At 29.9% G+C, this 18,795-nt stretch overlaps 1 protein-coding gene across 1 annotated transcript; it reads left to right on the top strand.

The window, feature by feature from the left end:
- Positions 1-1,113: 1,113 nt before the first annotated feature.
- Positions 1,114-17,835, top strand: LOC100882036 (2-acylglycerol O-acyltransferase 2-A). The gene is made up of 6 exons (XM_003702998.3): positions 1,114-1,553; positions 12,793-13,064; positions 14,263-14,537; positions 15,090-15,276; positions 15,970-16,169; positions 17,189-17,835. Exons 2-6 carry the CDS (start codon positions 12,838-12,840, stop codon positions 17,344-17,346), a joined length of 1,047 nt encoding a protein of 348 aa, XP_003703046.1. The 5' UTR covers positions 1,114-1,553; positions 12,793-12,837; the 3' UTR covers positions 17,347-17,835.
- The last annotated feature ends 960 nt before the right edge of the window (positions 17,836-18,795 follow it).

Here is an 18,795-nt window from a genome sequence, read left to right as displayed (position 1 = left end):
AGGCTAGAGGTCTAGTAGTTCAAAGGTCAAAAGATCTAAGAATTTACGGATTCAGTATCAGAATATACAGAGCAGTGTAAAGATATAGATATCTAAAAATGTAGAACTACACATCTTGATGTAACAGTCACACTTGTTTGATTTGTACAATGTGAGCAGGATCGAAGCCATCACTACTTTCTATACTGCACTGTTTTAGTCTCAACATAGCATTATTAATTCAACAATATGTTGGGACGTAGCAATGTAAATATATATCAGTCAGTCATATACATTTGATCAGGGATAGAGTGGATCAGATTGACGAGCACGGATCGAAGCCATCACTACTTTCTACACTACACTGGTCCACTCTCAGCAAACCAATCTCATTAATTCAACAACATGTACAGTAGCAATGAAAATACATAGAACTCTAGAAATGTAGGACACAGACATCTTGATCTATCAGCCTCACACATTTGATTCTGGGATGTAGGTACAATAGCTCAGGTTGACGAGCACGGTTCGAAGCCATCACTACTTTCTACACTCCACTGTCTTGCTCTCAGCAGAGTATCATTATTTCAATCATACACGAGGATGCTCTCGTGTTATACTTACAGTCTAAAGCTCTAGTAATGTGAAGATATAGAAATCTAGAAATGTAGGACAATCTTGATGCATCACTCACACGTGTTTGATTTCTGCAATGTAGGTTTGGTTCACACTTTTTTCTGAAACATAGATCTTTTGTGGGTCATAAACTCTGTGCCTCAATTTCTACGATCTATATAGACTTGTTATTGGTTTCCTGTATAAAAGAAGGCGCTAGAAGGATAACTCTCAAGATGTAGGTCAGCTCGAGCACGGATTAAAGCCATCACTACTTTCCATACTCTGTTTTGCTCTCAGCAAAGTATCATTATTTCAATCATACACGAGGATACTGTTGTGTTGTACTTGCAGTCTAAAGCTTTAGTAGTGTGAAGATATAGAAATCTAAAAATGTAGGACAATCTTGATGCATCACTCACACGTGTTTGATTTCTGCAATGTAGGTTTGGTTCACACTTTTCTCTAAAACATAGAAGATCTTTTGTGTGTCATAAACTCTGTGCCTCAATTTCTACGATCTATATAGACTTGTTATTGGTTCCCTGTATAAAACAAGATGCTTGAAGGGTTCCTCTCATGTTCCCAAGATGTAGATCAGCTCGAGCACGGATCAAAGCCATCACTACTTTCTATACTCTGTTTTGCTCTCAGCAGAGCATCCTCATTGATTCAACCGCGTGCATGAACGCGCGCGTGTTGTTGTACTCGGAGCGTCGGCGTACATTCACAAAGCCAGTCTTTCCTGTTATACGCGCGGCGCCGAGCCAGTGAGCAGCGCGACGCCGAGCCGAGCGGAGAGAAGCGTTGAACGCCGTTAAATTCCGCGTCGATTGCGCGCACGATCGCGATCAGGTGTTCTCACAGAAGATCTATCAAACGTGAAACCATCTGCCGGAAGAAGAAGAGAAAATCCGACGCTCAGCGTCCGCAAATGGCCAGACGTGTCGAGATAACAGGTAACCGCGTGCTTCGAATCGACGTGATACCACGTCAGTCACCTGATCATCTATTTTGGTGACTCGTGTCACCACGACACTGATCGTTCCTTGTCCATTCTTATGTTTCCTGATCATTTTATGATCACGAAACGATGTACCGTGTACCGAGGAACTTTACCTGTTGAAACCTTGAGCATTTCTGGGGAGACTCTTATCGGATCTTTGTGACCTTCGTACGATTCTATGGCTTCTTTTATTTTAATTCTTTGGTTTAGTTTGGTGGAAGAATTGCGAAGCTGGGTGAGTTGGTAATTTGAGGGAATTGGAAATTTAGTGGAATTGTTATTTTGATAGAATTGGGAATTTTAGTGAATTGTTGATTTGCAAGAATTGTGAATTTGGAAGAATTGTTTTTTTCTGATGGAACTTCAGTTGTGATTTAACAGCTTCCTTTAGTTCATGACTTCTTTAGTTAATTATTGTTCTGTTGAGGGATTTTAAAGTTGAAAGAATTTTTAATTTTGAAGAATTGTCAATTTGGAAGAATTGTTCATTTGAGAGACTTCTTTATTTTGAAGAGTTTTGTTAATCAGTTGGAACTTCAGTCTTATGATTTAATGACATCAGAATTTTTACAATTTGTGATTGGAAAATATAAAATTTTATACCTCTGTAATTGTGACACTCTCCTTTATACCTCTCTAATTGTCACTCTACTGTAACATGTACTTCAACATATTATATTTTATTTAAATTTTTATGATTTATTTCATGAATATCTCAAAGAATGATATCTGACTAAAAATTGTTATCTACCTAAATTTCTCTGCTTAAAAAATTTTGAGTATGACAACACTTGTTAAAATTGAAATTACTGTGACTTGTCAACTTTGAAAATATAAAACCTAAAATTATCAACTTAAAAATAATAATTTCAAATAATTGAAAGTCAAGTTTCAATTATTATAATTGAACTTTATGGTATCATTAAAAAATATAACTGATAACCTTCTATTAAAAACTTGAATATTAATATTTTATTACATTCAAATGATCTCGTGTAGAATTTAGATCATCGTCAAGTGTTTATAGTCTTAATGAGTTGGATTCATGCTATCACAGAATATAATTAACAAGTTTTATTCATGAATTTGATAAATGTATCGAACAATTTTGCAAGTAAAATTTTCTATTTATGATCGTTAAAAGTTCGGGTTCAATGGTCAATTCTGTAATTATAATGCTGTCGGAAGATCTAGTTTAATGGACAATTGAATTGTTGATAAGGAAACATAAAATTATGACTTAGGTCTAAAATTATAACTTAGGTTAAATATTTAATGACTTCAATTTTTTTGAACATAAATATCTAATAAATGAAAACATTTCAAAGTTAAATATTTAATGGCTCGAATTTTTTTGAAAATAAATATTTAATAGATGAAAACATTTAAAAGCTAAATATTTTATGACTTAAATTTTTTTGGAAATAAACATTTATTAAATGAAAACATTTCAAAGTTAAATATTTTATGATTTAAATTTTTTTTTAAATAAATATCTAATAAATGAAAACATTTCAAAGTTAAATATTTTGACTCAAATTTTTTTGAAAAAAAAAAATATTTAATAAATGAAAACAGTTCAAAATTACATTTTTAATGACTTAAATTTTTCTGAAAATAAATATTTAATAAATAAAAACTTTTTGAGATTAAATATTTAATAAATGAAAACATTCTAAAATTAAATATTTAACGAATAAAAATTTTGCAAAAACTCAAAGAAGTCGATAATTAATTTTTTAAACAAAAGTTTGTAGAATATTTATGGACTCTGTTATTTTATTACCAATTTTCTTGTGACGTTAACAAACGAAGTTACAAAATATTCTTCCATAAATATTTTGAAATTGTACAAACCTTCTGTCCTCTTCTTTACACTAAAACATTGAACTCTATTTACGTTTCACTGTAGTGTTGCAAGAATATTCATCCAATAAATACATTTGTTATTTAATTCGTTTCCCAACAATTTTCTGACGTAAATCGTTTCACGTCAAAATTTCATTAACTTCGTATTAAATGAAAATCATCGTTTGTACGACTTGTCGACTGCGTAGTCGTTTATTAATGATTCTTTTAACGACTTCCTGATTCCCAAGCTGGCCTAAACGGGCGATGTATGGTGTCGAACTAATAAATTCTGATACCGTAACATCACGAGACACTTATCTCATTGAGGTCGCCAGGTTTTCAGTACTTCAGAGTGTTTACAAATAAAACAAAATTTTAGAGATTTCAAAGGAACGGTATTTATGATCCATTTCTTAGACAACTGAGATAAGTATTTCTTCAGTAAATCTGCGTAACCGGTCGCTGCTTTGATTACGACTGAATATGATAATTTATGGAAACTTGATTGGTTAATGATTGAAAGTATTCTTTGTTGAAGGTGAAGAAAAGAGGAAAAAAGATATCTTTGTAATGTAAGAAATGTTTGTGGTATGTCATATGACTTGTATAGGAAATTTATAAAGTGAGTTGTAGGTTTTAGAATTTTTTGATTTTGTGCGAAGGTAAATTTTCAGATTTTTCAATTTTTAGATTGTAGGTAATTTATAAATTATTAAATTAGATGGACAAATTAGGGTGGCTTCAAATTTCTAGATCAGTGAATTACTATAATTTGAAATTTCTGAATTTTCGAATTAGTATAATTTCAAATTTCTAAATTTCCAAATTTCCAAATTACTATAATTTCAAATTTATAAATTTCTAAATTACTATAATTTCAAATTTCTAGATTTCCAAAATACTATAATTTCAAATTTCTAAATTTCCAAATTACTATAATTTTAAATTTCTAAATTACCAAATTACTATAATTTCAAATTTCTAAATTACCAAATTACTATAATTTCAAATTTCTAAATTACCAAATTACTATAATTTTAAATTTCTAAATTTCCAAATTACTCTAGTTCCAAACTCCTAAGTCCCCAAATTGCTAAATTCTCAAATTACTATAATTCCAAATTTCTAAATTCCCAAATTACTATAATTTCAAATTGCTAAATCCCCAAATTGTAAAATCCCCAAATAGCTAAATCCCCAAATTGTAAAATCCCCAAATTCCTAAATCCCCAAATAGCTAAATCCCCAAATTGTAAAATCCCCGAATTGTAAAATCCCCAAATTGCTAAATCCTCAAATTGCTAAATCCCCAAATTGTAAAATCCCCAAATTGCTAAATCCCTAAATTGCTAAATCCCCAAATCACTAAATCTCCAAATAGCTAAATCCCCAAATTGCTAAATCCCCAAATTGCTAAATCCCCAAATTGCTAAATCCCCAAATCACTAAATCTCCAAATAGCTAAATCCCCAAATTGCTAAATCCCCAAATTGCTAAATCCCCAAATTACTAAATCCCCAAATAGCTAAATCCCCAAATTGCTAAATCCCTAAATAGCTAAATCCCCAAATAGCTAAATCCCCAAATTGCTAAATCCCTAAATAGCTAAATCCCCAAATTGCTAAATCCCCAAATTGTAAAATCCTCAAATATTTAAATCCCCAAATTGTAAAATCCCCAAGTAGCTAAATCCCCAAATTTCTAAATCCCCAAATAGCTAAATCCCCAAATTGCTAAATCCCTAAATAGCTAAATCCCCAAATAGCTAAATCCCCAAATTGCTAAATCCCTAAATAGCTAAATCCCCAAATTGCTAAATCCCCAAATTGTAAAATCCCCAAATAGCTAAATCCCCAAATTGTAAAATCCTCAAATAGCTAAATCCCCAAATTGTAAAATCCCCAAATTACTAAATCCCCAAATTGCTAAATCCCCAAATTGTAAAATCCCCAAACTACCATATTTTCAAACTCCTAAATCCTCAAATTACTACAGTTCCAAATTTCGAACAACTCAAGTCGAATAAATCCTCAAGAATATCACCTTGTCCAGCCATAACGCTTCTATAAATAATTTCTATGGGAAGCAGGGCTATGTGTATAGAGGTTAACCTTAATCACACTTCAACTCCTGCTTGAATTGACTGTAGCTCATTTCTAATAATTTCATGTACTTACGTTTTCTGTGGCAATTTTAGTACATAATTTTTTTTTGACATACTTAAAAATATATTTGTTTGTGATATATTTAATAACATTTTGTATATGTCATATTTAATAATATTTTTTGTGCATGTTGTATGTAATAATTTTTTTTGTATATGACATATTTAATAATATTTTTTGTGCATGATGTATGTATAATAATAATTTTTTTTGTATATGACATATTTAATAATATTTTTTGTGCATGATGTATGTAATATTTTTTTTTGTATGACATATTTAATAATATTTTTTGTGCATGACGTATGTAATAATTTTTTTTTAATATGACATATTTAATAACATTTTTTGTGCATGATATATATAATATTTTTTTTTTAATATGACATATTTAGTAATTTTTTTTTAACATGACATAAGTTAAAATGTCCTACATCATACAAAATTAAAAAAATTAACAGCGTCCAAATTACCACACAATGTACCTAACACCAACAAGTTATACTAATAAAATTAACGTCAGCGAATTTTAATTAACTATTAGCGAATTCTAATTAACACATCGTAACGTGTACCGATAATATAAAACAATAGCAAACAAGTACGTGTGAAAATTACGAACAAGTAACGACTGTACAAATGTTAATTTTTGGCTTTTAAAATTTCAATATTAATTAGCCTCTGAACTTGAACTCCGAAGACGTCTTTTATGTTAATACACGTGTGTGTAAAATTTATTCTTGTTCCAAATATAGTAGTTTATTCGAGCTCTTGGTTATTATTTTTAACTGTGGTAACTACAATATCAATTCTGCGTTAATTAATATCTTTGCACAAGGACGTGAGCAGAATATATATATTTAATCGATAAAAGGTGGGAAAAAGTTATATAAAAATCTTCGTATGTGGCCATGCATGAGAACGTTAAGAAATTTAGAAGATACATCATTGTTATTTTATAAGATATGTTTTTTATTTTTATTTATGAAATACATGATTATTATTGTTAATTACAAAGTACGTTATATTTATTTTTATTTGCAAAATAGAGGAATATTATTATTCATTACAAAGTCTATTATTTTTATTCTTATTTGTGAATTACATGATTTTTGTTAATTACAAAATTTGTTATTATTATTTTTATTTATGAAATGCAGGAATATTATTGCTAATTACAAAGTCTATTATTACTATTTTTATTTATGAAATGCAGGAATATTATTGCTAATTACAAAGTGTATTATTATTATTTTTATTTATGAAATGCAGGAATATTATTGTTAATTACAAAGACTATTATTATTATTTTTATTTATGAAATGCAGGAATATTATTGCTAATTACAAAGTGTATTACTATTATTTTTATTTATAAAATACATGATTATTATTGCTAATTACAAAGTCTATTATTATTATTTTTATTTATGAAATGCAGGAGTATTATTGTTAATTACAAAGTCTATTATTACTATTTTTATTTAAAAAATACAGAATTACTATTTTATTTAACGACAGCACTATATACACATAATATGATACAAAACTATGTTCATTTATATTAATGCATAAATTTTGAGATCTCAAAAAAATTGATATTAAAAATTAAAAAATAAAAGTGCACCCAAATACTTTTTCCAAAATTACAACTACACAGTGTATAGTTAGTACAACTATATTTTGAAGACACTATTATTTATTCCTGCACTGAAAATGCAGTCCACACACGTATAATGACAGTCCTCGTCCACAAGGATTAACCCAAAAAGTGAATGAATAATAAAACAGAAAGTGACGAAAAAAGACACAGTAAAGAGCATATAAATGAGTTCATTTTTATGAGTTCAAGCCTCGAATAACCTATCCTAACTTTACATAACAGTTTCTCGATCACGGTCATAGAAAGAACTGGAATATAGTGTACGCATTCCACTTGCTTTCGAGGCCGAAATTTCGAGAGAATAGGTAACGTTACCGGTGGTATCTCGAGGTCGATGACACTCTAAACACACTATTCTAATTACCGGTGGAGAGACCACGAGTAGCGGTACACAGTGTTATGTCCATCGATTTGTAAAATACTATTCTGGGAACGTAGAATAGTGATCGATGGGGAACAGATACATGGTTCGATGGACGTATTTGTAATTTTGATACGATCTGCTACAGCAGGGGTTCCCAAAGTGGATCTTCATTTAAGGATTTTGTGAGGACTAATTATGAAACTGATTATACAAAATAATTCGAAGAAACGATAAACAGTAGATAAAGAAACAATTTAAATTATGAAACTAATTATTCAGAATAATTCAAAGAAATAATAAAGAGTAAATAAAGAAACAATTTAAACTATGAAACTGATTATTCAAAATAATTCAAAGAAACAATAAACAGTAAATAAAGAAACAGTTTAAACTATGAAACTAATTATTCAGAATAATTCAAAGAAACAATAAGCAGTAAATAAAGAAACAATTTAAACTATGAAACTAATTATTCAGAATAATTCAAAGAAACAATAAGCAGTAAATAAAGAAACAATTTAAACTATGAAACTAATTATTCAAAATAATTCAAAGAAACAATAAACAGTAAATAAAGAAACAGTTTAAACTATGAAACTAATTATTCAAAATAATTCAAAGAAACAATAAGCAGTAAATAAAGAAACAGTTTAAACTATGAAACTAATTATTCAAAATAATCAAGGAAACAATAAAGAGTAAATAAAAAAATAATTCAAATTATGAAAAAATTATATACACTTAATTTGTGAAATTAAAATAGAAAAATGAATAAAGAAACGATACAGTTAAAATTAATATGTACATTAACTCTTTACCTTAATAAAAAATTCAAGAAGATTTTGAGAACATCTTAATACATTTTGCGGTTTAAAATAAAAAAAAAATTGGTCATGTTAAATGGTTTGGTGGTTTTAGTGATAAAAAGATAGACAAGTGTGATGAAAATGCAGAATCTTGAAGATTAGAGTTTGTATAAAATATTTGATAATTAGATGTAGAACATTCAATATTTAAATATGTAGCATCTAGATATCTAGCATATACGTATCTAGCATTTAGATATCTAGCAGCCAGATACGTAGCATCTAAATATCTAGCGTCTAGATATCTAGCATCTAGATATCTAGCAGCCAGACACGCCAGTCCACATATCTAGCATCCAAATTTTTTTAACAAAAAGAAGAATTGTTATCATTGTGTAATTTCTTCTTTTTTCTTTTATAAACGTTTATAGAGATGTTACTTTGTTTATCGTCGATTTTTACTGGGCAAACTTTGAATTTTTCACACGAATAATGCATGAATATGAATATGCGCGTTGTACTGTTCTGTCGAATCAACAAATTTTCCACGTACTCAGCTTTTTGTTTATATTGCATTCATGCTGCTGTACGATATCGTATGACTATGCACGTTCCCCTGGATGGGGAGGTCATTTTTGTTTACCAAGAAAATATTGGTTTTTACTGGCTTCAGATGGATCATTTTACTATGACAATTTAATATAATGCATTGTGTAATTGTAAAATACTTGTGACAGTAAAAGTTACATTTATTTTAATAATTCTAATATTTCACAAAATTAATATTTCTTTTAATACAATTACCTGAAATGTAGAAGTTTGCAAATTAAAATTTGAGAAAATTTAAATAATGAAAATGCAGTGGGTCCAAAAATTGTAAAATTTATGTGACAGCAGAAATTAACATTTGTTTTAGCAATTCTATTATTTAAATACAATAATGGAAAATGTAGAAATTTGGAAATTAAAATCTGAGAAAATTTGAATGATAAAAATACAGTGAGTCAAAAAATTCTATAATACATGTGAGAGTAAAAATACATTAAAATTGACTCTAACAATTTTATTGTTTAATTACAATTACCAGAAATGTGAAAATTCGAAAATTAAAATCTGAGAAAATTTAAATAATAAAAATACAGTGAGCCAAAAAATTGTAAACTGTATGTGAGAGCAAAAATCCATTAACACGTTCCGTGCCACGTGTACCACCGGTGGTACACGGTAAACTTGATCGTCAGGCCACGTGTACCACCGGTGGTACACGCAGTCATATTTATTCAATGTGCTGAAAACATATATTTTATTACAAATATAATTCTGTAAACTATATTTCTACCTAAAAAATGAAGCATTATACAAGATGCAGTATAGAACAAAACATAAGTTTATTTAATTGTTATATATGCAATAATTAATAATTACATTTAATGGTGCATTTTGTTGAAGCAAGGGAGGCATAAAGATGGCTTTTCCGGGCAATCGCTGCAAAACGTTATTACTCTTATAGTTTTTTGTCTTGCTACTTCAGTACCGAATTTTTTTACATTTTTTTTATAGCAAGAAATGAAAATAAAATAATAAAAGAAAAATAATAGTAATAATGAAGTAAATAATAGAAACTTGTTTTCCAACAGAAACAAATGAAAAACAAAAAATGTTATCTCCGTATATTTACCTACTCCATCTTTTATTAAATAATTTATTTTATTTCTCTCGTTTTTTATTTAACAAATTCGAGTGCAGCAGATTTTTTACTAACCGAAAAGTTTCGAACTGACTGACTTTTGCACTTGAACTGATCGCAGCGCCACGTGTACCACCGGTGGTACACGATGTGATAACTGCTCTAAACAAGAGAACTACTTATGTATTGATGGTATAATGAAATATTGTGTGATAATATATCGATCTTTAGTCAAAATATCAAATGGCCTGAATGACAAGTCAGGCAAAAAGGGCTTGGCACGGAACGTGTTAACATTACATAGAAGCTTGGAAATTGAAATGCGAACAAATTTGAATGACAAAGATACAATAGGTAAAAATATACTTGACATCTTTTTATAAAATGTTTAAAAGAAACATAGTAAAAGAAACATAATATTATCTCACATCTCATTATATAATACATTACATCGTTTATTGTAAACACATAATGCACCTTAATTATCGATACATAGTAACAAGACCATCAATTTAAGTAGACAGGTACTTGCCATTCAATTCATCCGCATACGTTTAACCTCTCCATTCTTCAAAACAAATGCAGATTGCGTCTAAAAAAATACTTAACACTAAAACTACCAAACCGGTCAAATGACCGCTCCACAAATTTCTTATTATAAGGTGCACATTTTGTTAAAGTACATTCCTTGAAGTCAGCAGTGATTTCCATCAAGATGAAGAATAAACGTGTGTGCTAATTTATGTTTCGTCGTTTGTATATTTATTCTTTAACTTCATTTTTAATTTCAAAGTAAGTGTACATTATATATCGGTAGGTTTAGTGTTAATACACATTACCTTGAATGTGTTCAAAGTACATACGATGCAAAATTTCATCTCATTTCGTCGAAGATCGCTGACCTTCTATCAGACACGTGAGTCAAACAAACTTCATTGTTTCTATTTTAGTCATCTTATCAACCTCGACTGTGTTCGTGTATTCAAAACTAGTAAACTTTTTTACTGAGACGTCAGAATGAATATATTTGACAAATGCATTTCTAAAAGTGATGAATGAAATTTTGAAGTACGATTGTTCGGGTATTTTTAGAATATATGGCTACTTTTTGTGTATACAAAAGAACGAGGGAAGATAGAATACACAGAAAATGAAAAGATACGTGTCTTTAATATTTAAAAGCATGTTGTAAGACTAACAAATTTTGTTTATAGTTGCAATGCATAATTAATGTACTCATTAGTAATGTAACGGGTGATGTTTTTGAGATGAGGAAGAAAAATCTGTTAATGGAACGTTGACAAACTTAACAGTTCTAATGTAATGTATAAACGAAATGTGTGAATTTTTTGACGATAGGGAATTTATAAACTGATTAATTATAGAGATGTAGTATATGTACATTAAAAATAAAACGATGTGAAGGATGGAACATAAAGTAATTTATGCAATTATTCATCTTGACAATAGTTACTATGATTCTGCAAGACATCTTCATTTTTGTAATTTTTAAAATGTGGGAGATGCGCCATTTTGACATGACACGGCCATTTTATTACTTTGGGGTGACTGTTGGGTTCTATTATGTTAGACGTACCAGCAGTGTTATTTATTTAATATTAATGTTATTAAGAATGAGGAATGTTCACTATTTTCGTTTGACTACTGAGTTGTATTAAATTAATCTAAACCTACTGTCAATGTTACTCATTTAATACTAATATTATCAAGAATAAAGAAGGTTCATCATCCTTTACCTACTGAGTTGTTAACCTAACCTAAACCTACCTCAATGCTATTCACTTAATACTAATATTATTTAAAATATAAAATGTTTAACATTATTTCAATTTGACTATTGAGTTGTATTAACCTAATCTAAACCTACTGTCAATGTTACTCATTTAATACTAATATTGTCAAGAATAAAGAAGGTTCATCATCCTTTACCTACTGAGTTGTTAACCTAACCTAAACCTACCTCAGTGCTATTCACTTAATATTAATATTATTTAAAATATACAATGTTTAACATTATTTCCATTTGACTATTGTATCATATTAAACTTGAAGACCCCAAAGTTAGCCAGAATAGAATAAAATGCATAAATGTAAAATTGAACTTTTACAAATGAGAAATTTTCTTTTGACTATTGAGTTATATTAAACTTGAAGACCCCAAAGTTAACCAGAACAGAATAAAATGTATAAATGTGAGATTGAACTTTTACAAATGCGAAATTTTCCTTTGACTACTGAGTTATATTAAACTTGATGACCCCAAAGTTAGCCAGAACAGAATAAAATCCATAAATGTGAAATTAAACTTTTACAAATGAGAAATTTTCGTTTGACTATTGAGTTATATTAAACTTGAAGACCCCAAAGCTATCCAGAGCAGAATAAAATGTATAAATGTGAGATTGAACTTTTACAAATGTGAAATTGTCCTTTGACTACTGAGTTATATTAAACTTGATGACCCCAAAGTTAGTCCGATCACGATGAAATGCATAAATGTGAGATTGGAACATTACAAAATGAGAAATGAGATCTGAATGTTAGAAACATTGGAGAACGAACATGAAAATGAATCAGGAATCTATTAGTCTCGAATATTTGTTATTGATAAATGTGCCAATCTCTGTTATTTACAGATCTGGAGCAGCAGCTTTGATGCTACGTAAAGTAGAAACAAAAGAATGGAGATGCTGGGTATAAAGTTTGCACCGTTGAATGTACCGTTGAAACGAAGACTGGAAACGCTGTCAGCCGCAGTATGGTTCATTTGGCTGAGCGCTGGAGATTTACTGGGTTACCTGATCACTGCTTATCTCTTGTTCTATACCACGATCATACGTTATTTCATGTTACTGTATTTTCTGTGGATGTACTATGACTGGGATACGGGGAACAAGGGAGGTAGGAGGTAAGCTTTTTAATATAAAAATATTTGGAAATTCAAATTAGGTTCAGACACAAATTAATTTTAAGAAATACGAATTTACTTCTGTAAATACAAATTAATTTTAGGAAATACGAATTTACTTCTGCAAATACAAATTAATTTTAGGAAACACGAATTTACTTCTGTAAATACAAATTAATTTTAAGAAATACGAATTTACTTCTGCAAATACAAATTAATTTTAGCAAATTCCAATTAGATTTAAGAAGACGAACTAGTTTTAGTAAATACAAAATTAAATATTATATTCTGTCGAAATTTAATGCATTTGTATTTTTTTTTAATTAGATGTACTTTCATGTTTGGAATATTATTATAGAAAAGTTTTATTATAAATTTACTTTAGAATATTATTTAAATTTTATTTAAATTTACATTACAATATTGTTTAAATTTTTTTTTAATTTATTTTACAGTATTATTTAAATTTTATTTAAATTTGCATTACAATATTGTTTAAATTTTTTTTAAATTTATTTTACAGTATTATTTAAATTTTATTTGAATTTTATTATTTGTTTATTGTTGTTATTTCTTGTAATTCATTATTGTCAGTATTTTGTAGAACTCATTTATTTTATTATTTAATGTCACTCATTCTTATCGGTATTTTATTTAATTCATTATTATTATTCTTTCGTACAATTCTTTATTATTGTTGTGTCTACAAATTCATTGTTATTATTCTTTTATATAATTCATTACTATTATCACTTTAAAAAATTCTTTATTTTTATTTCATATAATTTACTATTACTTGCAATTTTTGAGCATGTGCGTTTACGCCTTCCACTAATCTTCAACAAGAAAGTCAAACATTTATGATTAAGTCTTATCAGAGTAGATTTCGTGTGAGCGATAGACGTTCTTATCAACTTCGAGATATGCGAAATTACAAACCTTTGCGATTGCGGAAAATTTACGATTAGGATTTCTTGAAACTTCACTAAGATTAGTAAAACTTCTAAAATAATTCTGACGATTAGTATTTCTTTTTTATTAATAATTCAAGATTGGTTCAAGATTTTGTACTAATTTCAATGTTATTCAAAATTCTATGTATGAAGGTTAAGAATTTGATAGTCGAAGACTGTTTCCTAGTTCCTAAACCATCAGAACCAAAAATCAATAAAAATTTTCTTATTAATTTATATTTCAGCGAAAGATGGACGAGGTGGTTGAGGAACTGCACATGGTTTCAGTATTATTGCGACTATTTCCCCGTCACGTTAGTGAAGACCACCGACTTAGATCCCACCAAAAATTACCTGTTCTGCTGTGTACCTCACGGTATATTATCCACGGGAGTGTTCGGTGCATTCGGGACCGACATTCTAGGTTGCAAAGAAACGTTCCCAGGTTTAGACGTCCGGATCGTGGTTCTGGATCAGCACTTCAAGATCCCTCTGTTTCGCGATTACGTTTTGATGAACGGTACTTCATACTTGTCCTTTTTTCTGTTTAATCAATTTTCACATACAAATTGCAAAAATATATTTAAAGCTCTCGATCTACCTCTTTTGAAAAGTGACAAAAATATATAAGAATCTTAATCGATTTTCACGTAAAAGTTTCAGGAATAAAACTCTTGTTCTACTTCTCTTGAAAAGTAACAAAAATATATGAGACTCTTAATCGATTTTCACGTAAAAGTTTCAGGAATAAAACTGTTGTTGTATCTTTTTTGAAAAGTAACAAAAATATATGAGACTCTTAATCGATTTTCACGTAAAAGTTTCAGGAATAAAACTCTTGTTCTACCTCTTTTGAAAAGTAACAAAAATATATAAGACTCTTAATCGATTTCCACGTAAAAATTTCAGAAATATATAAAACTCTTGTTCCACCTCTTTTGAAAAGTAATAAAAAAGACAGAAACACAATTACATAAACAAAACACTGTTAACATTATTAGAATTGCAATACATTAGAACAAATATTAATATTAAAACTAAAATCTGTAAGTTAAATATCATGAAAATACAGGTGGAGTCAGCAGCAACGAGGAGAGCTTGAATTATCAGCTGTCGACCAAACCTGAGCCGCCATTTACAGGAAGAGCGACGGTCCTCATCGTCGGAGGAGCTGCGGAGTCCTTGGAGTGTACTCTAGGAACTTATCGTCTTCTATTGAAAAGAAGAAAAGGATTCGTGAAACTGGCGCTGAAGCATGGGTTAGTTTTGTTATTTTTTCTGGTTTACAATTTTTCAAACATCTTTCTTTAACTTTAAAGTGTCGTTCGCTATAACCTTGATGAACAGAAATCTTCACACATCTTCAATTTCAATATTAGCACTTCGGCTGTTAATATTTTTGCAGAACAGCTTTTCATTTGTAACGCCATAATTTATGCAATGACTGTCAATTAATATGGATGGAAGTTTTAGCCTCTGCGTGTTTTAACGCACTTGTGACGCACTTATAGCTCAAACGTGACAAACTTTACTCAAATTTTGAATACTCTTCAACTTGAAATTTAGGTCTATAACTTGCATTATCAAAGATCCTTAACATAAAATATTCACAACTTTTGAATTTTCTTTATTATAATTTTATTTAGTTTCAATGTTATAACCCTGAATAGCTCGTCTTGACGCATCTGATAAATAAATGACACAGTAAGGGGTTAATACAGTACTTTCATTAATGACAACTTCGCCAAAAAAATTCCGTAAAAATACATAAAGTCTCCAATCATAAAAGTACGCTTATAATTTTGTAAAAGTAAGGTGACAAAATTTATCATAAAATTTTGCTGTCCTCACTAATAAACTTATCAATGAACCTGTCCCTCCTTACTAAAATTACTTAAAAGCTCCTTAATAAAATTAAAAGTGTAATCAACAATTTCCTTTCTCCAATTTAGGTCACCATTGGTACCAGTCTTCTCGTTCGGAGAAACGGACATATACGACCAGGTGTACGGACCCGAAGGTTCACGTCTCAAGAAGATCCAACACTACATTCGCAAATATATTGGACTCGCACCCATTCTTCTGAAGGGTCGTGGATTCTTCCAATACTCCTTCGGTATTATTCCACATCGGAAGCCTGTGACTATCGTTGGTAAATGTTTCATTATCGCTGTTGTAGATTAGACTTCGCAGGTAGACTGACTACATTTGCATCTGTAATTTACAAGTGTTTAGCTAATTGGACAGGTTCGACAGTTACTTATCTCAGTTGAAGTGAAAGACAATTTTAGTTGATACTATTTAGTTGGTAATTTTAATTGATACTATTTAGTTGATAATTTTAGTTGATACTATTTAGTTGATAATTTTATTTGATACTATTTAGTTGATAATTTTAGTTGATACTATTTAGTTGATAATTTCAGTTGATACTTTATTACACTTCAAGAGTAATTTATGTTTGTTGTTGTTTCATAAATAATGTTTAACTGTTTGTTTTAATTATCCTTATATTAGTCTCAATTGTTCATGTTCTATTGGTTCTTAAAGCTGTTACTACATAGTTCTTCATGCTGTCACTACAAAATTTCTTGAAAAAGTCACTACAAAGAACTACAAGTCTACTACAAAGTCAATTTTGAAAAACCTTTTTATGAAGAATCATTGTATCATGACAAAAGATATACTCTTTCACTTGCTGTTAAACAGCTAAATATTTTATGACTGATGAAAATAAATAATAGGAAGTCAAGGTTTTTCTTTATTGTTACAATGAAAATGTTGCAAAGTATTTATTGTATAACTCATTATTAAAAATTGAAAACAAATAACACAGGTCCTTTCATGTTTTATTCAATTCATAATTGATTGTCATAATATAATTATGACTTCATAACTGACTTTATGAAAGACTAAAAATCTTGAAGATTTCTATAAATCTTAAAAATGAATAATAGGAAGTCAAGGTTTTTCTTTATTGTTACAATGAAAATGTTGAAAAGTATTTATTGTATAACTCACAATTAAAAATTGAAAACAAATAACACAGATCCTCTCACGTTTTATTTAATTCATAATTGATTGTCATAATATAATTATGACTTCATAACTGACTTTATGAAAGACCAAAGATCTTAAAGATTTCTATAAATCTTGTTATTGATGTTGCAGTTGGGAGTCCACTGGAGCTACCAAAACTATCAGAGCCCACAAAGGAGAAGATCGACGAGTACCACGAAAAGTTCACCACCAAGGTGATCGACTTGTTCGAGACCCACAAGCATAAATACATAAAGGACGCAGACTCCGTACACCTCGAGTTCCTATAGTGAAACTTCATGGACTTCATTCATAACGAACATTCATTCGTTCAGAATTTAAGATTCCTCATAGTTAGTTCTAGAACCATATCGCGAATTTCCACGTGCAATTGTTTTATCTGTTAGTTAGGTAAGTTTGCGTAAGAAAGAACCAATAGAATTAAGAATGTACATTGTTTCCTGCAATCAATTATAAAGAGATGGCCTTAAGCGACATTTGCTCAAATATGAATAGATCGTTGTTTAATTGTTAGCGAGCGTAAAATGATAGAAATTTGTACAGTTTATGCAAGTTAGGAGGCCATTGGATGACCAGGATGACCATTGGTCTTTAGATAAGGAAGTACTGTTACTCGTTATATCACATATCACTTTTCTACAAGTTTTATTATACGTTGTATTACGTGTTACATTTTCACGTCGTTACGTTGATACTAGTTACATATCGTTACCAGTATGTATTGATAATCGTTGAATTACACGTTAATTCTGACCTAACTCTGTGTAATCGAACACTTCACTGCACCTAAACCCACGAATGACCATTTTTGATCCCTTGCATGATTTAGGTGCGTCAGTCAAATGGTTCTGTGATTAGTATTATACTAATCACAGCTGCAATGTTACAATGGACTAAGAAAATTTTGGATTTGAACTTCACATTGAAGCATATTCAAAATCTAAGTAAAATTGATCACTGCTGAGTACATCACTGGTGCGTCACGTATCTGATCACAGTTGAGTGCGTCACAGGTGCGTCACGTATCTGATCACAGCTATGTCACTACCTAAATATTGCAAATTTGGATCTTGAACTCCAAATTGAAGTATATTCAAAATCCAAATAAAATTGATCACAGCTGAGTGCGTCACGAGTGCGTCACGTATCTGATCACAGCTGAGTGCGTCACCAGTGCGTCACTATCAAAATAGTGCAAATTTGGGTCTTGAAACCCAAATTGAAGCGTATTCAAAATCCCAATAAAATTGATCACACCTCAGTGCGTCATGAGTGCGTCACGTATCTAATCACAGCTGAGTGCGTCACCAGTGCGTCACTATCAAAATAGTGCAAATTTAATCTTGAACTACAAATTGAAGCGTATTCAAAATCCCAATAAAATTGTTCACACCTCAGTGCGTCATGAGTGCGTCACGTATCTAATCACAGCTGAGTGCGTCACAAATGCGTCACTATCAAAATAGTGCAAATTTAATCTTGAACTACAAATTGAAGCATATTCAAAATCCCAATAAAATTGTTCATGCCTCAGTGCGTCATGAGTGCGTCACGTATCTAATCACAGCTGAGTGCGTCACAAATGCGTCACTATCAAAATAGTGCAAATTTAATCTTGAACTACAAATTGAAGCGTATTCAAAATCCCAATAAAATTGATCACACCTCAGTGCGTCATGAGTGCGTCACGTATCTAATCACAGCTAAGTGCGTCACCA

Source organism: Megachile rotundata, chromosome 7 (assembly GCF_050947335.1).
Source record: "Megachile rotundata isolate GNS110a chromosome 7, iyMegRotu1, whole genome shotgun sequence".
Lineage (NCBI taxonomy): Eukaryota > Metazoa > Arthropoda > Insecta > Hymenoptera > Megachilidae > Megachile > Megachile rotundata.
The sequence above is the reverse complement of the archived record's forward strand: the minus strand, read 5'-3'. Positions and strand labels throughout refer to the sequence as shown.